The following is a 20281-nucleotide window of genomic DNA, read 5'->3' on the forward strand; positions in this document are numbered from 1 at the left end:
TGTCAAATCTGTAGCTTTACCATGTAGTGTGCCAAAAGGCCTTTCTCTCCAAGGACCTCATCTTTCATCTTTTTGTGAGTGTAGCATAAATTCTTGCTGTGTGTTCAAGGAAAAAGCTGAAATGGTTTAGTACAGCTAAAGGATTTCTTTCTTGTTTTATTTTTTTAAGAACCGTGGTAAGTTAGAAGCCTAAATGCGACCGTGTGGACAAAGTGTGTGTTAGAGTTTAACAAATGTTCACTGGATTAGGAAAGGAAATGTAGTTTATGCTACTTCTTTTATGACAGAATTTAAAGGGTCTTGCTGTAAGACTCACCATGTGCTTCTTTCTTTTCTCGAAAACATACCACTAAGTTGAAAAGGGAGATGAATCTTAGAAGGAAACTATTAACTCTGAGGTAGTTTATCATTGTTTGAGTGAAAGGATGAAATTTGCATTTGAATTGGCTCTGAGAGTAGCATGTACTACTAATCTTGTTCCTACTAGAAGCTTGTGAGTAGTTTAAGTACTTCCTTCTTTACTTTTCATGTTCTAGCCTTGGGTTGTAATAGCTCTTTCCCTCCCTCCCCCCCTTCCCAGTAGATCACAAATATATAACTTAAACTAATCGAAGTCCTTAGCTCTGCTGGGAGCAGTCACCGTGTGCTGGGCTGGAGATTATTCTGCAGCTGTCACTGTGCTTTCCCTGGCAGGACTGGCACAGGTAAGAGAGCTGGCAGGTCTCTGTCTCTGCCAGGGCAATCCTGCTGCCCCTTGGCATTACCCTCTGCCACAGACTGTGTGTTGGGAGCAGGGCAGCTCCTCCCGGGTAGATGGAGGATGTTCCTGAACAGAAGCAAAGTTCCTGGAGCAGGATTAAGTTAAGAGTTGGTCATTCAGAAGTTTGTAAACCTTACCCCTGCAGCTCTGAGGGCAACATTTGTTTTTGGAGGTGAAAACATGCTGTTGGTTCAAATCTGCCCATTCTGTGTTGAGAAATAAGTAACATGCTGAAGGTTTAGGAATGACAAAGGAAGTGCAGAATTCAGGTGTCTTTCCATGAAATAAGGGCTTTCTGTTGAACATGGGCTGGAATCCCAAGTTTCCCTGTCCCATCTTTCCAGTGTCATGTTGCTACACCAAACTTCCTAAAGCAGGATTGGAAAAGTAACCAAACCTAAGTAGGTAGGTGGGATTTGGGAATTCTAATTCTCCTGAGATGCTGCTTTGTTTTTCTGTTTCCATTTGATTGCTTTGCTTCTCAGTGCAAACAAGGAGGAAGATTTTAACAAAGAGCTTACTGGGACTGCAGTGTCTGGGTAAGGCAAGAGCACTGTTTGAGCTGATTTGTTGGAAGACAGTTCACAGTTTGGTTTTTACAGTATAAATGAAATACAGAACTCAATTTGATGAGAAACTCACTTGATGAAAAAAAGATTAGAATCTGTCATATTGCAAGCCATGGTGAATTTTATCTAACACATTTTTAGGCATGTTCTTATCTGATGATACCTGATTTACTAACCCCCCAAAATGCTAATATGAGCTCTAACTGCATGTTCTGCTGCTGCTCTAAGTTATTTTGTGGGAAGAGAGCAGTTTGGCCTTTCTGCTTCACGCTTTAAGTGCTTCTGTCTACAGTCCTGTCTATCTCACAAGTATTTACTAATCTGCACTATATTGCTATGCTGGCACTGTTTAACTAGACAGAAAAATTCGGCACAGAAAGTCTCACTCACAAGACTTTAAACTCTTTTGTTGATTTATATTTTTTTAAAGGAGCTTGACATCTTCATCAAGTTCACAGTGGGCCTGCTTTGTTTGCTTTCTCTTGAATGCTTGATAAGATTTTTCTTCTATTGTTTTGTGCAGCAAGGACAGAACTTGCCATGGCTGAGGTGGTTTTTTTGTAAATCCACAATATGGTCATTGTCTGCTGCTGAATAATTGTGACTGCTTTTTGTACAACCAGAACTAAGGCTTTGGCTGTGAACAGATTCCTTCTTAGCGTGAAAAGAGACTAATCCATGTAAATACAGCCCCAAAATAAAGCTTTACAGAAAAAGGGAAAGGCTGCTAAGCAGGAGGGCAGAGGTCAGCAATTTAACCTTTAACCTAACAAATAAGAAGCATGAAAGTTCCCGAATTGGTTTACAAAGGCAAGCTCCTGTGATCTGTCAGTTTTTCTTTTCATGATAGAGTTGGGTGAGAAAACTGACTGACAGCTAGTGCCTTTTTAACTGCAGGTTGGAATTAACTGCTAAACTGAAACTTTCTTAGGGACACTTTTTCCTAGTGATTCTAACAAATTATTTTCCTTCACCAGCTATACTTAGAGTTTTCCTCGAATTTATAGATGAATTTGAGTGGTTGTTCCTTTTAAAGAGTTCTTGAGAGACTCAATTTAAATACCCAATACTGGTGAGACATTTATATTTCAGCACTTGAAGCATTTAAGAATTTGGTGAAGGACTTGTTGCAGTTAACTCTCTGTTAAGGTGCTGCTCCAGGAGCAGGGCTGCTGTAACTGCAGAGATTGTATTTGGGATGGAGGCAGTTGCTGTTAAAGGGGGGGGGTGTGTGACTTTATTTAAGGGACTAATTTTAATGTCAGTTCATCCTCAGTCACCGAAATTTCCGAGGTGGTTTTGTTTTTGTTTGTCCTCACTTAATGACAACAGGTAATCTCGTTAATGAGTGTTAACTATTAAAGCTCAGTGCATCTGCAATCAGCAGTTACCCAGATACACATTTCTGCGGAGAACTCTCAATTAGAGTGGCATTCAGGTGAAAAAGAAACAAAGTCCTAATGACTTTAAAGCAGACCCCCTGGAGATCTCAGAGCAGCGGGTTTGGGTGGGGGTTTTGCCCAGTGTTGAAGGGGCCATCCCAGGAGTGAGGGACCATCCGCAGCTGGATGATGCTTCCTGGGGGTGTTTTCCATAGAAGTTTGGAATGTGTGCGTGCCTTTGGTGTGCTGCCGTGTGCGTTGGTAATTCTCCCCGAGCACTGCAGAGTGCTCCAGAGCCCTGACAGAGCAGTGCCTGAGAGCAGCACGGCCACGGGGAGCCTGGGGAGGCAGGAGATGAACTGGATCTATTTTATTGCTGGTTCCTTCTGTTCTGGGGGGCCCCTTGCAAGGAGGGAAGGTAACCTGGCATTGCAAAGGAGGCCTGTCAGTGCCTGAGCCAGCACTGCCCTGCTTCTCTTTGCTGTGATATTTTTGTCATGAACAAAAAGCAACATACTCAGGTTTTCTTGTGGGTTTTTGTTGGTTTTGTTCTGTGTTTTTTTTTGGTGTGGTGTGTTTTTTTGTTTGGGTTTTGGGTTCTTTCTGAGGTTGAAATAGAGTTAGAGGTGATTTGAGGTTAGATTATTATCAAATAAGTATAAAATTCATACCAGGCTTTTGTTTTACTTCAGCAATGGTTGTCAAAACCCCAAACCAAATCAAAACAAATCCCAAACTCCACCGTTTGTGCTACCAGAGACAATTTTCATTTTGGTCCTGGGACTAGCAAGTTTTGGTAAACCATTTGTCAAAATTCCAGATGCAGACAGATTATTTGCTCTTGGGAAGATGATTTTTATATCTTTTTTAGATGGAAACAGATTTTGATGCACTTTTTAATATTACTTATTTCATGGAGGAGTGGGATAGAAACCAAGGAGGTTGAACTTCAGTATTGAGGATGATAACCTTGGATGGAGGGGTGGGAAGAGACAGCTGATAGTGAGAATCTATTGTCTGGGATGGGTTATAGTCTGGAGAGTTCTGTGTGAACTCTTCCATGACTGGAAGAGTTGGAGAGTGATGGTTTCTGATTTGATGAAGATAGTCAAACAATAGCAGACTGTGTGGAAGTCCCTTGTGGAACATCATAACCTGGGTACAAAGCTCAAAGATGAGGAGCAGGAGTGGAGGGTCCTGTTTGCTGTGTCACAGAGGGTCTGGCCCCCATGGCATTGACACTGCAGGCACCTGGGGAAGGAGTGGGGAAAAGAACTCCAGGGGTACCTTGGCTGTTGGGTTTGACACTGGAGCCAAAAGAATTTCCATGCTTCGAATCTGTGCTGGGGTTTGAAGTGTTGGTGAAAGGAATCCCACTCCCAACTCCCATTGCATTCTACAGGTGTTAACTCAACCCCAGGCTTACTTCCTTTGAAGACTCATTTAGTTTGAAACTATGTAGCTGTGAATATGAACAGTGGTGACATTGCCTTTTTGTGAATTGATTCTTACATTGTTACACCTCTTCAGTAAATTACTCTTCATTTCTGTCTGTAAGATACTTGGGAGATCCTTGAGATCTTCTGTTCCATTGTGATTAATGTCCTTCTGCACTAAAGGTCAGATTATGTTTGTCCTGTGTGGTTTAAGGCCTTTTGTATATCATAATCTTATTTGCCAAAAGTATCTGCCACTACAGTATGTCACAGATTCCATCTGGGCTGTGTAATTAAATACCTCTCATAGAGATTTTCTGCTGGAAAGAATTCCCATGTTAAACCAGAAGTGTACAGCTTAGTGTGCACCTTGGCAGTGTCCAGGAACAGGAATAGGTGTGGTGAGTAAATGGAATGATGTCACTTGCTCAGTGTTTTATTCCCTCATGACCTGCAGAGGCAAAGAGAAGCAGAATCTCCCCATTTGCCATCTCTCTTGCACGGGTGGCAGAGCCTGTTTTGTTCCCCTCAGAAATATTGAAAGTGGCATCCAGTAATACAGTAATTACAGCTTTGCATTTTGGTGCCTTTCTCCATTGCTTTGCTCTGCCCTGGCCATGGGATTGGGGCTTTCACTAAATCATCTTGAAGCAATTCTGTATCCAACCGAATCCTTACACTGCAGTGTGTATCAATCACATGGACAATTAAAATTGAGTATTGACATGGTTTTAAAATAGTCATACATCTCAATTTTGTTTATCTCAAAGTTTTAAAAACCTAATGACCTCATTGCAGCTCGGCTATAATTACCATGTTTAAACTTCTATGCATTTTTTAGTTTAAACAGCCTTTGTGTTTTTTTTAAACCAAAAGAAAATTAATGAGAAGAGACAAAGAGACATCAAAGAGGTTTTCCCTCTGATTGCAGTGTTAGAAGTTTTGCCTGAAAATAGGTTACATTTCTTCTGTTTTCAGCTGAATCCTCATTAACTTTACATTTTAATGATGTCCAGAGCAAATTATACGATTATGGGAGATGCCTTAAAGGGAAGCTTAAAGGACACCTTTTTAATGTTTATTTCTTTACTGGTAGCAGTATTTGCACCAGTGTTATAAACAGCATTAGACTGCTAGAAGTAATTCCAACACATATCAGAAATATCTTCCATTTCTGCCATGTATGTAGTGTAAGTGTCTTTATTTAATATTTAACACAAATGCAGCATGTTGGGGGATATCTTCATCTTTATAGAAGAAAAATGTAAATCAGGTCCTTTTGAAAGAGTTTACAAATTGCTGGTGCATCTCCTGCTCAGTTTAATTTATGATGATAAGGTAAAAGGGAGACATGATTTAGCAAAGTCTCTGAATTGTTTTATTTTCCTGACCCTTCAGTGGAGAAGATGATTGAAACATTAATAAAGTGACAGTTTGTATTTTTACAGTGACATAAAGCATTATTGGGGAAACTTAGTGGCATTTCAATTTATTCCATTTAAAGGAACTCAAATAGCACCAGTTTAGTGTTCTAATGTACTTCTACTAAAAATTAAGATTGCATAATGAACTTTCTAGGTGAAGAATTGTGTTATATCGAATGTGGCAACAGAACCTTGGATTTGGTGCACCTTAAACAAGATTAACTGAAGCTGGCAGTGGCTGGGATGGAGTTTGAACAGTTGAGAATGAAAGACATAATTTCTGACTGTAGCTCAGTGAAAAGTTAGGCCAAAAGGTCTTGTGAGAAGTGGGGTGTTCGTTCCCCTGTGCTGACACTTGGTGTCTGTGCTCTGTGAACAGGACCTTTGGGTTTCTTGTGCTGCAAGAATATATCTTTGGGATAAATCTTTGGGAGGTGGGATTATGGCAAGGGAATGGGAAGGGGCAGGAGTGTCCCAAAGCACAGCTCTAAGGGAGGACTCCACGTGCAGCTGGTGAAATGTGTTCATTTGAGAGCTGACAGGTGAGTCCTTCCTGCTCCATCCCCTAACAGGAGTGAACTCCTGATTAATCTGGGATTGTGCCCAGAGATGGGGCTCTGCTTGGCATGGGGGTTTGTGAAGCTCCTGTCCTACTCATACTCAGTATTCAGACTGGTACTTGTAAAAGTTTTCTCTGCAGCTGCAGCAATCTGCAATAGCAGCTGTTGGTAAATTCAGCCTCCTGCTGCTCCGACCCTTCATTCCCGGTGCCTTGGCTGCCCTGGTGCCAGTCCCAGGGGGGGTTGCTGTCCAGCCCCAGCCCCGTGTGCTGGGCTGGGTGGGACTGCTCCTGCACCTGGGATCTGCTCAGGACATTGGGGAGAGCTGACTTTGCAAACATGGCTGTCAAAATAATCCTTTTTGTCCTGAGAATTCCACTCTAAGGGTCCTACAATTTTATGATCTGCTCTGCCACTGCAATCTATTCCTTGTGTAGCTTAAATCTTTTAGCTTTGATGACTTCTAGTGTAACTTTAGTTTGAAGGTGGTGTCACTGAAGTAGAAGAAGGTTGAGTGCAATTTCCTGCCTTTTCTCACCTTTATTTTATAATTATCAGAGAATTTTTCAGTCTTTAGTTGAGATGCATAATAAAAGTACTGGCTAATGAGCTGTAGCTGACAGAAAGATGTGCACGTTATCCTCATTTCCTTGGCATGCAGGACTTTGTATAGACTCATATTAGCCCTGAAAACACGGAATGTTGTTCCTGGTAACTTGTTCCCCAAGTATGTGCAGTGAGGCTGTTTGCAGCCAGTTCTGTGTTAATGATAGTGCAGGGCTGAAGCATTCCAATCATTCATGTGCCTGTCCTCCCTTTCTCATAGGGCTCTCTTGGCTCAGGGTTTTTGCCTTATTCCTTTTGCTTTGTTGTGGTCAATTCAGTCAGTATAATAGCAGAGACACTGGCTTTTTTTTTTGCCTTTTTTGCTTTAATAAAGAGTTATGTTAGAGATATACTATAACAGGGATGAGAGCTATTTATGTCCTAAGCTATTGATTTTTAATTAATGTTGCCTGGGCTCATACATGTTGGCAGAATTGCTAACAGCTTGTGGCATTTTTTAATTCACATCTTCTTTTTTGGTATTTTGACAGTGTCATTCATATCTCATGAAAAAGTACCTCGTCAGGTTAAATGTGTTAAAACACCGAGCAAAAAAAAAAAGGAGAGAATGGAACATAGGGCTGCCTAGAAACCTTGATCCATTGCCAAAGTATTTAAACAATTTAGTGTTTTGGTTTTCTAGCTCCAAGCTGCTTCTCAAATCCCTTGCTAATTAATCCAGTTAATTCTTTGTAGACTAACTGTATGCAGGGCTTTTTCTTGGGCCTCTATCACTGAGAACCCTGTTTTGTTTGAAGCAAACCTAAGCTCTGTTATAAAGGTTGTAGTAATAAAGTGAGTACTTGCAGATGTAAATACAGTGTTTTGAGCCCTTTTAAAAGGAGTTGTGTTTGTGTGGGTAACTTCTAATTTAATCTTTCATGTTTAAAAATTCAACATATATGCTTGTGTAAAAAGATGGAGAGAACTTTGTCATTACTTTGATCACTTAAGAAAAGGCTGTGGAGCCTCTGTGGGACAGTGATGGGTTGGAGTGCTGGTGCTGTGGTGCTGCAGTCAGTGAGGGGGGTTCAGTTTTCATCAAGGAAATGTTGTTCATGTCTGTGCTCCAAAATGCGTGTTTGGATATGGGGCAAATAAGGGTTTGTCAAGCAGGAGAGTTTTTAGAAACAACCTGTTGATAGTTGGAATTCTCTTGGTGAGAGCACAAGAGAGCTGTGGGTTCAGCCCTGGACAAAGCAGCTGGGGAGCAGAGAGCTCAGAAAGCTGGTCAGACATGGACTGAGCTAAAGAACGGAGCGTGGGCTCCTCATGGGTGCTCCTGTGGGACAGAGCTGGCACAGCCCTGAGCTCACTGCAGTGTGTCAGGTGTGTTGGAACTGCTGCCCTGTCCCATTCCCAGAGCTGGGCACGCCGTGGGAGCAGTGGGAGCTGTGGGGCTCCTGCACTGCAGCCATCCCGAGGGAAGTGCCTGCCGGGATGTGCTGCCCCACCAGCCTGCCCAGGGATTCGGACAGGCTGCTTCTGAGGGCTTGCTGTCTGTAGGAGAGCTTTCCCTGCTCTCTCAGGGACATTTTGGTAGCTGGATATGTGCTCTCCTGTATCTTGGAAGTATCAAATATCTGAAAACATTCTTTGCTGTTTTGTGGTTAAAATTCCTTTTGATACCCTTGCCTTTTCCCCGGTAGCAGAAATGCTTTAAATTGTTTTAGTGAGATGATAGATTTCCTGTCTAGCTGCACTGAAGATCAGCAAGCTTCTCTTTATATAAAACAAATTTTCCTTCAAGCTCACAGCACTGCTTTAAATGTGTAAATTTGCTTTCTCCCAGCCCCTCCTGTAGCTGCAGCATCCCAGGGGCACCCAGTGAGCTCTGTGAGCAGCACTGACAGCACTGCAGCCAGGGCTGGGCTGTCCTGCACCTGTGGGGATCCCCAGCCCTCTGGGGGTGCCTGCTGCTGGCCAGGGGAACTTCATTCCAGGAGAGAGGAGTCCTTGGGAGCCCCGGAACACTCTGGGATTTTGGTTTCCTTTCATCACTTCAGCTACATGAGATGGATTTTGCCACCTTAGGACCTGTTTCCCCTCACCCCCACTAAGTTTTGATGCTGTTCAAGAAGTTCAGCTTCTGCCATCAGCACATCTGACCCCACAGGAACTTTTTGCAGGGGAGCCTGTTGGATGCTTTTGCTGTTCTCCCAAACTCTCCTCTCGGGTAGTGCTTCAGTTTGAGGCTTCCCCGGGGCCTGGGTGGTGCTGCAGCCCTGGGTGAGCTCACTGGGCCCACTCTGTGAGCTGTTTAACTGGGTGCCAGCTGCAAACAGGCTGGCACTGCCAGAGCTGGGCATCAGTGAGCTCAGGGCTCTGAACACCCCCAGGGTCCCTGGCTGGAGGCTCAGGGGCAGCACTCCCTGTGCCTGTGGGCGAGGAAGGGCTCTCTGGGTGCTGGGGCAGTGGCACAGCTGCTCAAGAAAAGGGGGTTGTTATTCCTTCCTTACTACAACACTTGGAGAATTTGTGGTTGACTACAACACTTTGTTCCATGTGCTTTGTCAGTCAGTTCACATTAAACCTGGATGTGTGGTGGTCCATACAGAAAGGAGAGTATTTCTGCAGTACTTTATGTATTTGTCTGATAATCTGAAGTTATGGTTGGTGGATTTTGGAAAGAAATTAAAAAAAAAGAAGTTAATCAGTTGTAAAATGTTCTCTAATATGTGGAAAATACAGGTTATTACCAAATTTAAATGGCCAAACTATCATTAAAACTAAAAGCAAAAATAGTGAAAATAAAGTAGTTTGGAAAATGTTTATAAAACTCAAAGTATTTTCTAGTAGTGAAAAGCCTGGAGGTGTTTTGGAAAATACTGTTTGTTTTCATTAGCAATTCCTTTAGGTTTTGTAATGTAGTTGATTGTTTGCCCTGACCACGTTGTGGTTTTACACCAGTTCCTTTTAACACAGTCTTGCTCAAAAGCAATATGACAGTAAGCTGCTATTCCTGGTTTTCTTCAAAACAACAACCAAATTAAAAATTACCTGGTTGACACAAGAAAGTAGGAAATATGACATTATATAAAAATTCCTCATGAAATTAATTGAATAAGGATTTTTTTAAATGAAGGTCCTGAATATGCCAGTGTTAGGTATTAATTCAGTTGGCTCTAAACTCTAACATTATCAAATATAACTTCTTTTTGCTGCTGTACAAAGTGAGCTCAAAGCCATTGTTTTGGGCTGCACGTGCTTGACCACTCAGGAGCAGCAAGCCTGGGCAGCAGGTAGGCAAACAGGAGCAATCCAAAATACATGGCTTGTAAATATTAAAGAGGTGACTGTTTCTTGTAAAACTGTCAAAGCTCTCGTTGCTTTGGTCTTATCTTGTGCAACTCGAGAGTTTGCATTCTGGAAATCTGAGTCAAACTGGCAGATTCAGACAATCCCTGCCTGTGGCTGGTGTTGTTCAACTCCAGATGATGCACTACTCTGGATTAATTCATTAGGATTAATTTTTGCTGTGTGTTAGCTAGATGTGATGAAGGCCTTTTTATTTTTCTCCCTTTCTTGCCTCTGAGACTTTAGAAAAATCTCAGCTTGTGAAAGATTGCCCATGTGCCCTGTGTGGTACTGGCACCTCCAGACTGTCACATTTTAGTCAGAGCATGAAATATTAGAGAACTGTTTCTTTCATATTTCCAGGACAAGGAGGGCTTGCCAGCTGCTGTGCAAGTGAGGGGACTGTCACCAGGCAACTCTGCTGTCTCAGGATATAAATACAAAGAGGCAGGAGAGAAACAAAGTCAGTATGCATGGCCTGAGCACTTGAAACATATCTCTATTAAATTTATAGAGTGGTGAAAAGGTTATGAGAAAAAAACATACTGATCAAACACAAATAAATAAAAAAATTATTAAAACCAAAAAAAGCCTAATTAAAGTAGGTGTTCCCATTCAACTTCTACATTTAAACCCTTTTGTATAATTATTACAGGCAGCCTGTAAAATGTTTCAAGACACTTCGTATTTCATTTTGTAAGCCAGGCTTTGTGCATTTCTTGACCATTGAAATACAATTTTACCTAATTATATTTTTTTGCAAGTTTTAGCTGCTGTATGATTTGCTGACTAGAATTATAGGGGGGGAAAAAAAGAATTAAAAACATAATCCATTCAAAATTTGCTACTTGCAGGACTCCTGGAGTTTGGCTTAGCTAGCCAGGAACACTGCATTTCTGGTGGTGGGAGAACAGATGGTTATGAAGAGAAATATCCCCCTAAGTGCAGAGTAAAGCAAACTCAAAAGATTCATCAAGCGTGCTTTAATGTGGGCCTGAGGTGCCACCAGAGTCATTAACCAGTGCAGGGAAGGGGGCTGAGCACCTCCAGTGAAGGTGGGAGAAACATGTCACAAACAGGACTCCAAATCACGACTCTTTTTGTCTTCTGGTTTTGATCTCTGTCCTTTTAGTTTTAGCTCTGTCCTGTGCACCTCCTTCTGATGGTTCCAGCTTTAGTTCTTTCAGTGTCAACAGTTTAAAAATTAATCTGGACTGAAAATTTTCTGCTCTCTTTGTAAAGAAATAATTCAGAGTTTGCTGGTCACTGAAACCATCTTATGCTTTCAAATGTCTCCTTACTCTTACAGTTTAGAATGTTAGTTAAATGAAGCTGTACCATTATACAACTGATTTTTTAGAAGCTGGAATCCTGGTATGGATGAAACAAAAGAGATTAAAGATTTAACAGAGTGGTGTTTCCCCAGTTGTATTTCATATATTGAACACTGTGCTTGCAACACAACTGTTTCACAACCTCCACTGAAAGAATTGGTAACGTTTTGATTAAACCTGGAGGGTTCAGGGGAGTAACTAAGAGCAGTTAGGATGGAAGCTGGTGCCCTGTGCAAGGGTCTGACTCAATGCTGTGTGTGTGCCAGGCTGGGCACTTCAGAGCTTGACATGACACCAAATACCTGCTGAGGACTTGGGACCAGGAAACCAGAGCAGCCTCTTCTTGTGGGGAAGGGCAGTGAATGGTTTCCCTGCCTTCTTATCCAAGAAGGGAGTGTTGTTTCTGCTTTGCCCTTGCTGTACTTTAGTTTTTTAGCAGGATTATGGAGTGAATGTAACCAAGACCCCTTTAGATGGGAAGCTGGCTTGGCTGCTGGAAGCTGTGAAAGTCTCATATCTGAGGCTTGCTCTGACTGGGTCACAGGGGGACCAGAAACCCTGAGGAGGGGGACCAGAAAACCAGGCAGCTCAGGTGCACAGACACAACTCTAAAGCTTGTGCCATTCTTGTGCTGTTGGAGCTGTTACCTCTCCACATCTTCATTCTGCAGAGCTGTGCATGGTTAAGTAAAAATCTGTGAGGAAGTTGTAGTTTAACCTGCTTTGCTTTGGAAGGATTTTTCAGAAATACGTATAAGACGTTGCTGAACACTGTCTAGGAAAGTTTTGCTCCTCACTGCCCCTCTGGTTCTCGAGGTGTTAATAATATAAAAGCAATTATGGAAATCATAGTGATTTGCTTAATCTGTTCTGGTTTTCTCCCTTCCTTCCTGTTTCCTATGATGTATATTTTATGTTGCCTTTGCTCTCAGTCTTTCCTGCTTTTGCATCACTTTACTGAACTCTGAATTACAAACCTTATATTTCATTTCCAGATGAAGCTGTCGGGTTTTCCCGTCACCAGTGAGGTTTGTGGCGCTCTCGGGGCAGGCTCCTGGAGCTGTGTGAGGAGAGAGGGCAGAGCTGGGCTCTGTTCTCTCTGCCCTCAGCCCGTGCCTGGGGTACAGCTCTGTCCCAGTGTGGCTGTCACTGAGCTCTGCTGGGGGGTCACAGAGCCCTCCGGAGCTGGGCAGGCTCTGCTTTCCTGCTGCCCTGTCCCGGGCTGGCTCTGGAGCTGGGCTGGGTGTCAGGGTGCCCTGCCATGGGGTGGGCTTGGACACTGCCCCTGCTGTGCTGGCTGGGGCCTCGGGCCCTGCACTCACACACTGTGCTGCTGAGGGGCTTTGGGGGGGTGCAAGGCACTCGTGGAGAATGTTCTTTACATCTGGCTCGTTTTCTGACTGGTACACTTTCAAAATAAGGAGCTCTTTAAGAAGAAAAGATTAAAAGATTGAAGTCTTAAAGCTGTGTATTAAATAAAAATGGAATTTTTTATTCCCTACGTATTTTGTCTTGTTCTGAGGTTTCGTGTCTGCCGTCCTGGGTGTGTAGGTTTTTTCTCTCCCGCATTTTCTCCACCCACCCCCTGCCTTTTCCCCTCCTCCCCTGCTTCCCCCACTCCGGGATGGCCTCTGCTTCCCGGGCTGCAGCAGTCTGGGGGAAGCAGGAGTGTTGGGCCGTGCTGAGTGCAGGACACCCGGGAGTTGGCAGAGGTTTGGAAAGGAGTTTGCATTGCTTTTTTGTTGTGCTGCATAAGTATGAGAATGGGTAACGGGTGTTGAAATTAAAATTACTCTGAATTCAGTTCCAGTTCATTTTAGAGGGACTACAGCTCTAAGGACCTTAAAGAAGTGAATGAGGTAAATCATTTAATTAGGGAGGAAAAATGAGGTGATTTTCACTCTATTTTCCAGTTTGGGATTGGTATATCTGAATGATGTGTAGCCAGTACGGATTAAGTTGGCTGACTTTTATCAAAAGGAGCAGGTCAGTTTGTGTTGGGTTTGCATGGTTAACTCTGGGAAGTATTTTCTGGTAATTTTTTGAAAACTTCCCTGGTTTTATAATTTCCATACAATTCAAATAACAGACCAGTTCAAGCTGGGCTATTTTTGGAAGTAACCAAGCATGCCTCTTTTAAAGGCAAAACTCACTTTATGATGTCAGAAAAGTTGAGAGTAAAAGAGCAGCATAGTTATACTAATATGCCATTGTAGCATGTTCCCATCCTGTCATCTGGAAAATTAAATCAGGTTCCAGCATGGATTAACATCCAGACTTGTGAGGAGGGGAAGGTAGTGTCTTAAATGCCATGAAATTGAACAATGGGATTATACAGTTCACAGCTAATTTCAATATTCGGCTGGATTTGGCTTTTTGTTGGACAAGATTGTGCAGGGAGAGGCAGCAATAGCTTTTAGAACTTGGAAACATTCACGTTTTTAATGAAATACTGACAATAATAGCCTGAATGTGGTTGAGCAATCAATACAGTGCACAATGCACCCAGAGTGCTGTGGAATCTCTGCTCCTGGAGGGAAACGCCGAGTGTGTTGGCAGTGAGAGCTGTGCTCACCCCTGTGGGATCAGGGCTTTGTGCTCCCCATTTGGAGAGAACCTATAAATGCCTGACCAGGACTCAGCTGCTGCTGAAATGGTGCAGCAAAGCCTTGCTCTGCTGTCCCTTCCAGAACAACCCCACGCTCAGTCGCCCGTGGGTTGTGTGAGAAGTGATTCCATCGCTTCCCTGGGAAGCCCCTCTTGAAATCATTGCAGAGGAAAGTGTTGCAGGAACAGCCACGGAATCTGTTCCATAGGTGCTTTTCCAAACAGCTCTCCCAGGGTGTCTGTGCTGAGGAACAAGGGCTGGGGCAGCTCCAGCTCTGTGGCCAACTGAGATCTCACGGCAGCAGCTGCTTTGTGTGGAGCTGTATCCTCTGGGAAGAGGCTTCCAGTGATGTGTGTCAGGTTGGGAAGTGAATCTCAGGACATTTGTGTGACATGCCATTGGTTTAAAAGCCTTTCTAAACCTGAGTGTAAGCAATGGGAATAAAATCAACGTTTGTCTTGGTACCAGCAGTTTATGTTTAAGTTTGTGACAGATGTATTTCACTGCACTTACACCCATGTAAGAATGGGAGATTCCAGGTGGGGTGGTGTATTTTAGCTTTAATTTGGAGTGTTATTGTTTGTATTCTTACTGCTTTACACTTGTAACTTACGACTTCCAGTGCTGTATTTCACCATATGATTAATAACTGTTTGTCAGCAGTTGCTTTAGGCACAAGCTGTGTGGATCTTGTCGTCTTTGTGAGCTGGAACTACCAAATCAGGTGTAATGAAAGATAAACAGGAGATACTAGGTTACCTGTGGCACAACCTGAGTTCTTGTTTTGGGGTTTGGGAGAAGTTTAGTTTGAGAAGCAGCTCCATAATTCCTGTGATTTTTCCTGTCTGAGGTTCACTCGCACTGTGTTTGGCCGTGGTTTGCAGGGTCTCCTGCCCTCAGCTGAGCTTTAGAGCTCTGTAACCTTATCAGTGACTGCTCAGAGCTTTGCTGTCGTGGGGCAAGAGGCTGGGCAGCATTTCAGTCTGGCTCTTCCCTTGTTCTGGTGTCAGCAAATAGATTCCACTCTTCTGAACTTGAAAAAAGTATTTTACATGTGTTTACTTTGCATCATTTCACTCGAAAGCCTGTTAAGTACCTGGAATAACAGTGTTCCCTGTGTTTTGAGTTGCAAAGGGTTTTCTCGCTGTCTGGAGCTACAATGGAGCTGCATCTCACTGTTTGCATGTGCTGTGCAAAACAAATTACTGCGAGTTAAAGTGTTTGAAGTTCTCAAGTTACTTTAGTTTTACAGGCAGAGCTGACAGTTCTGTTCGTGTCTTTCCCAAGTATTTTCACACGGGTGCTGAAGCAGTTTTTCCTGATCCTAATGGTGCTGATTAAAGCTGAATCCTGAGTGCTTGGCTGAGCTACCCACCTGTATCCTTGATGGTCTGACCATTTTCTCCTGTTCAGAATGATTCAGATATCATGTCTGTTGGGATTATTGGGTGCCCTGTGCTTGTCCTTTCAGGGCAGAGCCTGGCCATACTGAGTAATAGCAATGTTTGGTTTGTAGATCTTTATATTCCATAGCCAGGTGTCTTGAGGGCCACTATTTCAATGGATGGGTTTCTGTCAATCCTCTTGGTGTAGTGAGGGTGCTCCAGCTTCCTGGAACTTCATGTCATGCCCACATAGAATTGAAATGTAGTTTTACTGTGTGTGTATGTGTAGGTCAGTGCAGTTGAGGACACCTTTCTCATGCACACTGGGTTACCAGCGAAGAGTGGGGGATGAAAGCCATGGTAAGATGTGATGAAGTTTCTTTTCCCCTTGTGTAGTGTTTTCCAAATAAAGATGCTGCAAGTTTAGTCAATATTCCCGGACCATTTAAAAGCCGAAGTGGTGGAGCTGCCACAGTGTTAAATAGAAAGTCCTTGTGCAAAGATGAGGCCGGGAGGCTGCCAGGCACACCCCAAAGGTGGGGCCCTTCCCTGCGGGGCTCAGGTCTGGCTGGGTCGGCCCCCCTGAGGCTGGACACAACCCATGGCCCTGTGACACCCCGGGCAGTGCCCCCCGTGGCTGTGAGACAGTAAAGGCACTGGCAGGGATGTGTTTGCCATACTCTGTACCTGCTGTGCTCACAGGTGAATCCTGGAGCCCCACAAAGCTGCACAGAGCCCCTGTCTGATGGGTCATCTGGGAAGGGGCTTTCAGGGCTCCCAGAAATGTGGTCAAGCAGAGTCCTGCAGCCTGTCCTTGTGCCTTGTGCCAGGGAGCTCCTGGAACACAGAAGAGCCTTCAAGATGCTGAGAAAACAGGAAAAATACATGTTTACACACACACAGAGTTACTTTGTGTGACTAATCTGTTTTGTTGGATCTTTCAAGAATGACAATGTGGCCTGCCATCTATGGAGGAATGTGTTTAGAGCAAACACTGTGCATTTGTGTCAAATTTGGTTCCTCATTTCTCTAAAACAGTGGTAAATGATAAAATATGTGTCAGTACATGTATATATATATTTGTATTAAGTTTGAGAGCAATGGATCAGTAGAAGGGGGGGAACGTTGGTATCACATTCCAGACACCATTATGGGTTTCTTCAGCAATACAAATTTATTTCTTTGATTGAGTCGTTGTTTGGACTTTTTTCCTGTGAAATCCTGAAATCTTACCCTTAAATAATTAGTTTGAAAATTATTTTAAAGTATGAAACTTAATAGTTGCATAGTTTCCTCTCTCCACTGCTCCTCCCTTGCTGTGCTGAGGTGTGAAGCTGGACTGTCCCTTCATTGCTAATTGTGTGCGGAGGGTGCTCATGGCAGCACAGCTGGGCACATCTGTCTATGTGTTTGGGCACTTCACTCACCTGTGTAGAGACTGAAGAATTTTCAAACTAAGGCTTTAAAAGGTGATCCCTTGCTTTGTTTCTGCTTTGCTGTGTTTGTGTAGAAGGGTTTGCTCACACGTGTATGTAAAGTGTGATGCACTGTACACGTGACTGTCTGTGTGCCCTGGTGAAACATTAACACTCAGCACCTGATTCTCTGCAAAACGTTCAGCTGGGAGGTTTATAAAGGTCCAGGCTGTTGGATTTGTCCTGCAGAAGGAACACACCTCACAAGGAGTTGGCACCTGCTGGCAGCGGAACCAGCGATGGCCGAACGGATCCCTCGGTGACCTGCCCTGAGAACCCGGGACCCCAGGGGATGGTGCCACAGCCAGACTCCCTCCCCTGCAGCTGAGCAGGGGGTGGCCTCGTGCAGTCCCTCTGGGGCTGTGTCCCAGTGGCCTCGTGCAGTCCCTCTGGGGCTGTGTCCCAGTGGCCTCGTGCAGTCCCTCTGGGGCTGTGTCCCAGTGTCACTGCCACGGAACGGGCAGGGCTGGGCAGAGTGTCCCACACCCCGGGCGGGGGCTCTGGGGATAACCTTGGGTGTTCCAGTGCTTTACACTCTGTCTTAAACTCTTGCCTGAGTGTTTGGTTTGGTTTTTGTAATTAAAAAAGGAATAATTGTGGAATGGAATGTGGCCTTCTCCGCTGTATCCCTTTGAAAAGCGCGTGGCTTTGAAGAGGTCTGTTTTAAATAGGTTGTCGTATAAATAATTTCAATCATGATATTCTGTTGTTTTATGAACATCTCTAATTAAATTTAAGATAACTTCTCAGGGAATAGTACCATATTATTTATTCTGACAGCCAGAGGAATAAGGACGTTGCATCAGTCTGGAATGCTTGCTAATCTGAAGTGTTTCACACTTGTTTTCCTGATGGAGAGCTTCCAGGGCTGCCTTAATTGCCTCTTTCGAATTCTGGATAAATATTTTTGTCTTCTGGGGAGCACACCTTAACATGAAGTAATTTTGAGAGATTTGTAATCTGGTATCACTGAAAACTGTCTGTGGAGATAAACCAGTGCAGTGTCTGGAGCTGGCAGAACTGGTGTGATTTTAACCCAAATTCAGTGCCCTGGGTAACCATTTCCTGGTGACAAGCCCAGCTGGCAAATCACAGCCAGAAAGATATTGCACGAGGTAACAGCCTGGAGTTCAGTCCAGCACCAGGGCTCCCCTTATAAAATAATGTATAGATAAATATATATATTTACATATATGTGTGTGTATGTACACACAGACATTTTTGATTTCACGTGTTTTGTGTGTGTTTTATGCACAGTTTTTTGTCTTTCTGGAGGAGGGTAAAGGGAGAGCCTTGAAAAGTCCTTCCCTGCTCTTATCAACACAGCAGCCTCAGCTGCCCTCCTTGGATCCCCTGCCAGGGTTGCTATCATCTTCTGATCAAATATTAATGTGTGATTCTCTGCTTGCTCACTAATCCAAAGCCAATTAATATTATCTGTCAATTATTTACAGATCCTGAGGTGCGGAGGCAATTCCCAGAGGGCTACAGTGACCAGGTTTGGAATGCGTAATTAATTTTTTACATGACAAAATTTATTTCAGGGTTGTTCAACATATTATTGCTGCTCTTTTTACTGAAAGAGATAAATGCATTCTTAGAAAGAAAAAGAAGCTGTAATTAGGAGCAGAAGGATACAAACATTTTTACACTGAAGGCAGCAAAGGGAAGAATTGGGCTCTCGGAAGGTTGGTTTACAGCCCCGAGTTTACGAGGGAACCTGAGAGCGGGCAGGAAAATTGATTAATAAATTTCCCTTTTTGCCTTTGGGTGCCAGAGCCGCAGTTCATTTGGCAGAGCTCTCGGCATTGTGTGAGGGTTTATGGCTGTGTTTAACTGGGCACCTGGCACTCCAGCGCATGTTTGGAATTCCTGCCTGCTCAGGCAGCCCCTGCTCCGCTCAGAGGGATGGTGTGACCCCAGATGTGTGGGTGGGACACACGGGGGTTCATCATTTGGTTGGAACACAGGTGGGGTTAGGGATTTTTCACCGGGTCTGTGGCTGACTCGGAAACGAGCAACTTCAGGTTACGTTGTGTTTTCTGTGCTCTCCTGTGTCTCTCAGGAGTGGACTGGGCTGGGGTCGGAGCCTGGGGAGGGGGATTATTCCTGGGGTGTCTTAAGGCCACTGGAGTTCCTGTGGGTGCTGGTGGTCAGCACTGGGGTGTCAGTGCCAGCTGAGCTCCTGCACCTCAATGCCTGGGAAGTGCTGAACTTATGGCATTGTATAACTGTTTAATATAACAGTAACTTCTGCCTCAACCAGTCCCTGTTTTGGGTGATAACTGGTTAGGGTCAGCACAGCTGTTTTGTCTCAGGTCCTTTCCCTCTAGTTATGTATTCATGCCACATGAAATTGTGTGTCATTTAGACTGAAGCATTTCACAAATTGTGAGCTGTGCTGGCTCACCAGGGCCAGGACAAACGTTTTCATGTTGGGCTATAATCACTCTGTGCAGGGGGACCTTGACCAGGCCTTCTGGGTGGGTTTGTAGCAGTAGCAGTAATATTTTTTCAAAGCAGCTATTGAACTGCTTTTCACTGTAGTTCATTGTTAGGACTTCCTGTGCACTTGGGTACAGCATGGAACTAACCCTTGTGGAGGACTGCAGCCCCATTGCCACTGTAGGTCTGTGATTTGTTAATAAACATGCCTGTGTTTGTGTTTACCTGAGGACTGACTTCTTTCCAGCACCCTGTGCAGTGATCAGTCAGTTGGGTGTGAGCTGATGGTCCTTCAGAGCTGGGATGGTCACTCATGTCCATGACCAAGGTGTTACAGGAGAGCCTGGTAATACAATTGACTTCATAAAATTCTTAACAGCCCCCTTTCTTCTGCTGCAAATGATTAGACTTGTATAATATTGCCATGAATATGCAAGACTGAATCAAACTCAGAGGAGCCACAGGCTCATAAAAATTCTTAAGATGTTCACCCAGTCCCAGTCAGAGTTTCCGATGGCTGATGTCAGACCCCCAAAACACACAGAGCTGTGTTTGTGTGGCTCTGGGGGTGGGGTCTTACATTGTCACGTATTTTGCACATGCAAACTTAAAGGGGAAGCAAAAGAGAGGAGGCTGAACTCCTCAGCCTCGAGGAGATTTCAGAAATGTTTTTCCTGTTGATGCACAGGAGTATTTTCTGGTCCTGGTGACTGGACATTCTGGAAGAGGAGAACATGTCCAGAGCTGACAGATCTGGATTTGAAAAATCGCCTGCGAACATTTAAGTAAACCAGAGAGGAAGAGCTTCATCCATGTTTTTACTGATGAATTTGGAGCTCTGAGAAATATATAGGTTGCAAATCAGGCCAGTTAGGTTTATTTCTTAAAGCTTCTGGTTTATTGTTTTTTTGGAAGAAAAAAATTGTCAGAGTGCCAAGTCACTGCAGCCCAAGATGCACAGTACAGACCCCTCGATTTCTCCATGTGTTTCTGTATGCAAG

General features: G+C 43.9%; 1 protein-coding gene across 5 annotated transcripts in view; it reads left to right on the forward strand.

The window, feature by feature from the left end:
* DENND1A (DENN domain containing 1A) overlaps positions 1-20281 on the forward strand; it is a 152995-nt gene that overhangs the window by 11029 nt on the left and 121685 nt on the right. For all 5 annotated transcript variants that reach the window (XM_064676561.1, XM_064676563.1, XM_064676562.1 and 2 more), the window contains exon 3: positions 18290-18333. In XM_064676561.1, the coding sequence (XP_064532631.1) occupies positions 18290-18333 (44 nt within the window). The remainder of the gene's footprint in view (positions 1-18289; positions 18334-20281) is intronic.

Source organism: Pseudopipra pipra, chromosome 20 (genome assembly GCF_036250125.1).
Source record: "Pseudopipra pipra isolate bDixPip1 chromosome 20, bDixPip1.hap1, whole genome shotgun sequence".
NCBI classification, from domain to species: domain Eukaryota; kingdom Metazoa; phylum Chordata; class Aves; order Passeriformes; family Pipridae; genus Pseudopipra; species Pseudopipra pipra.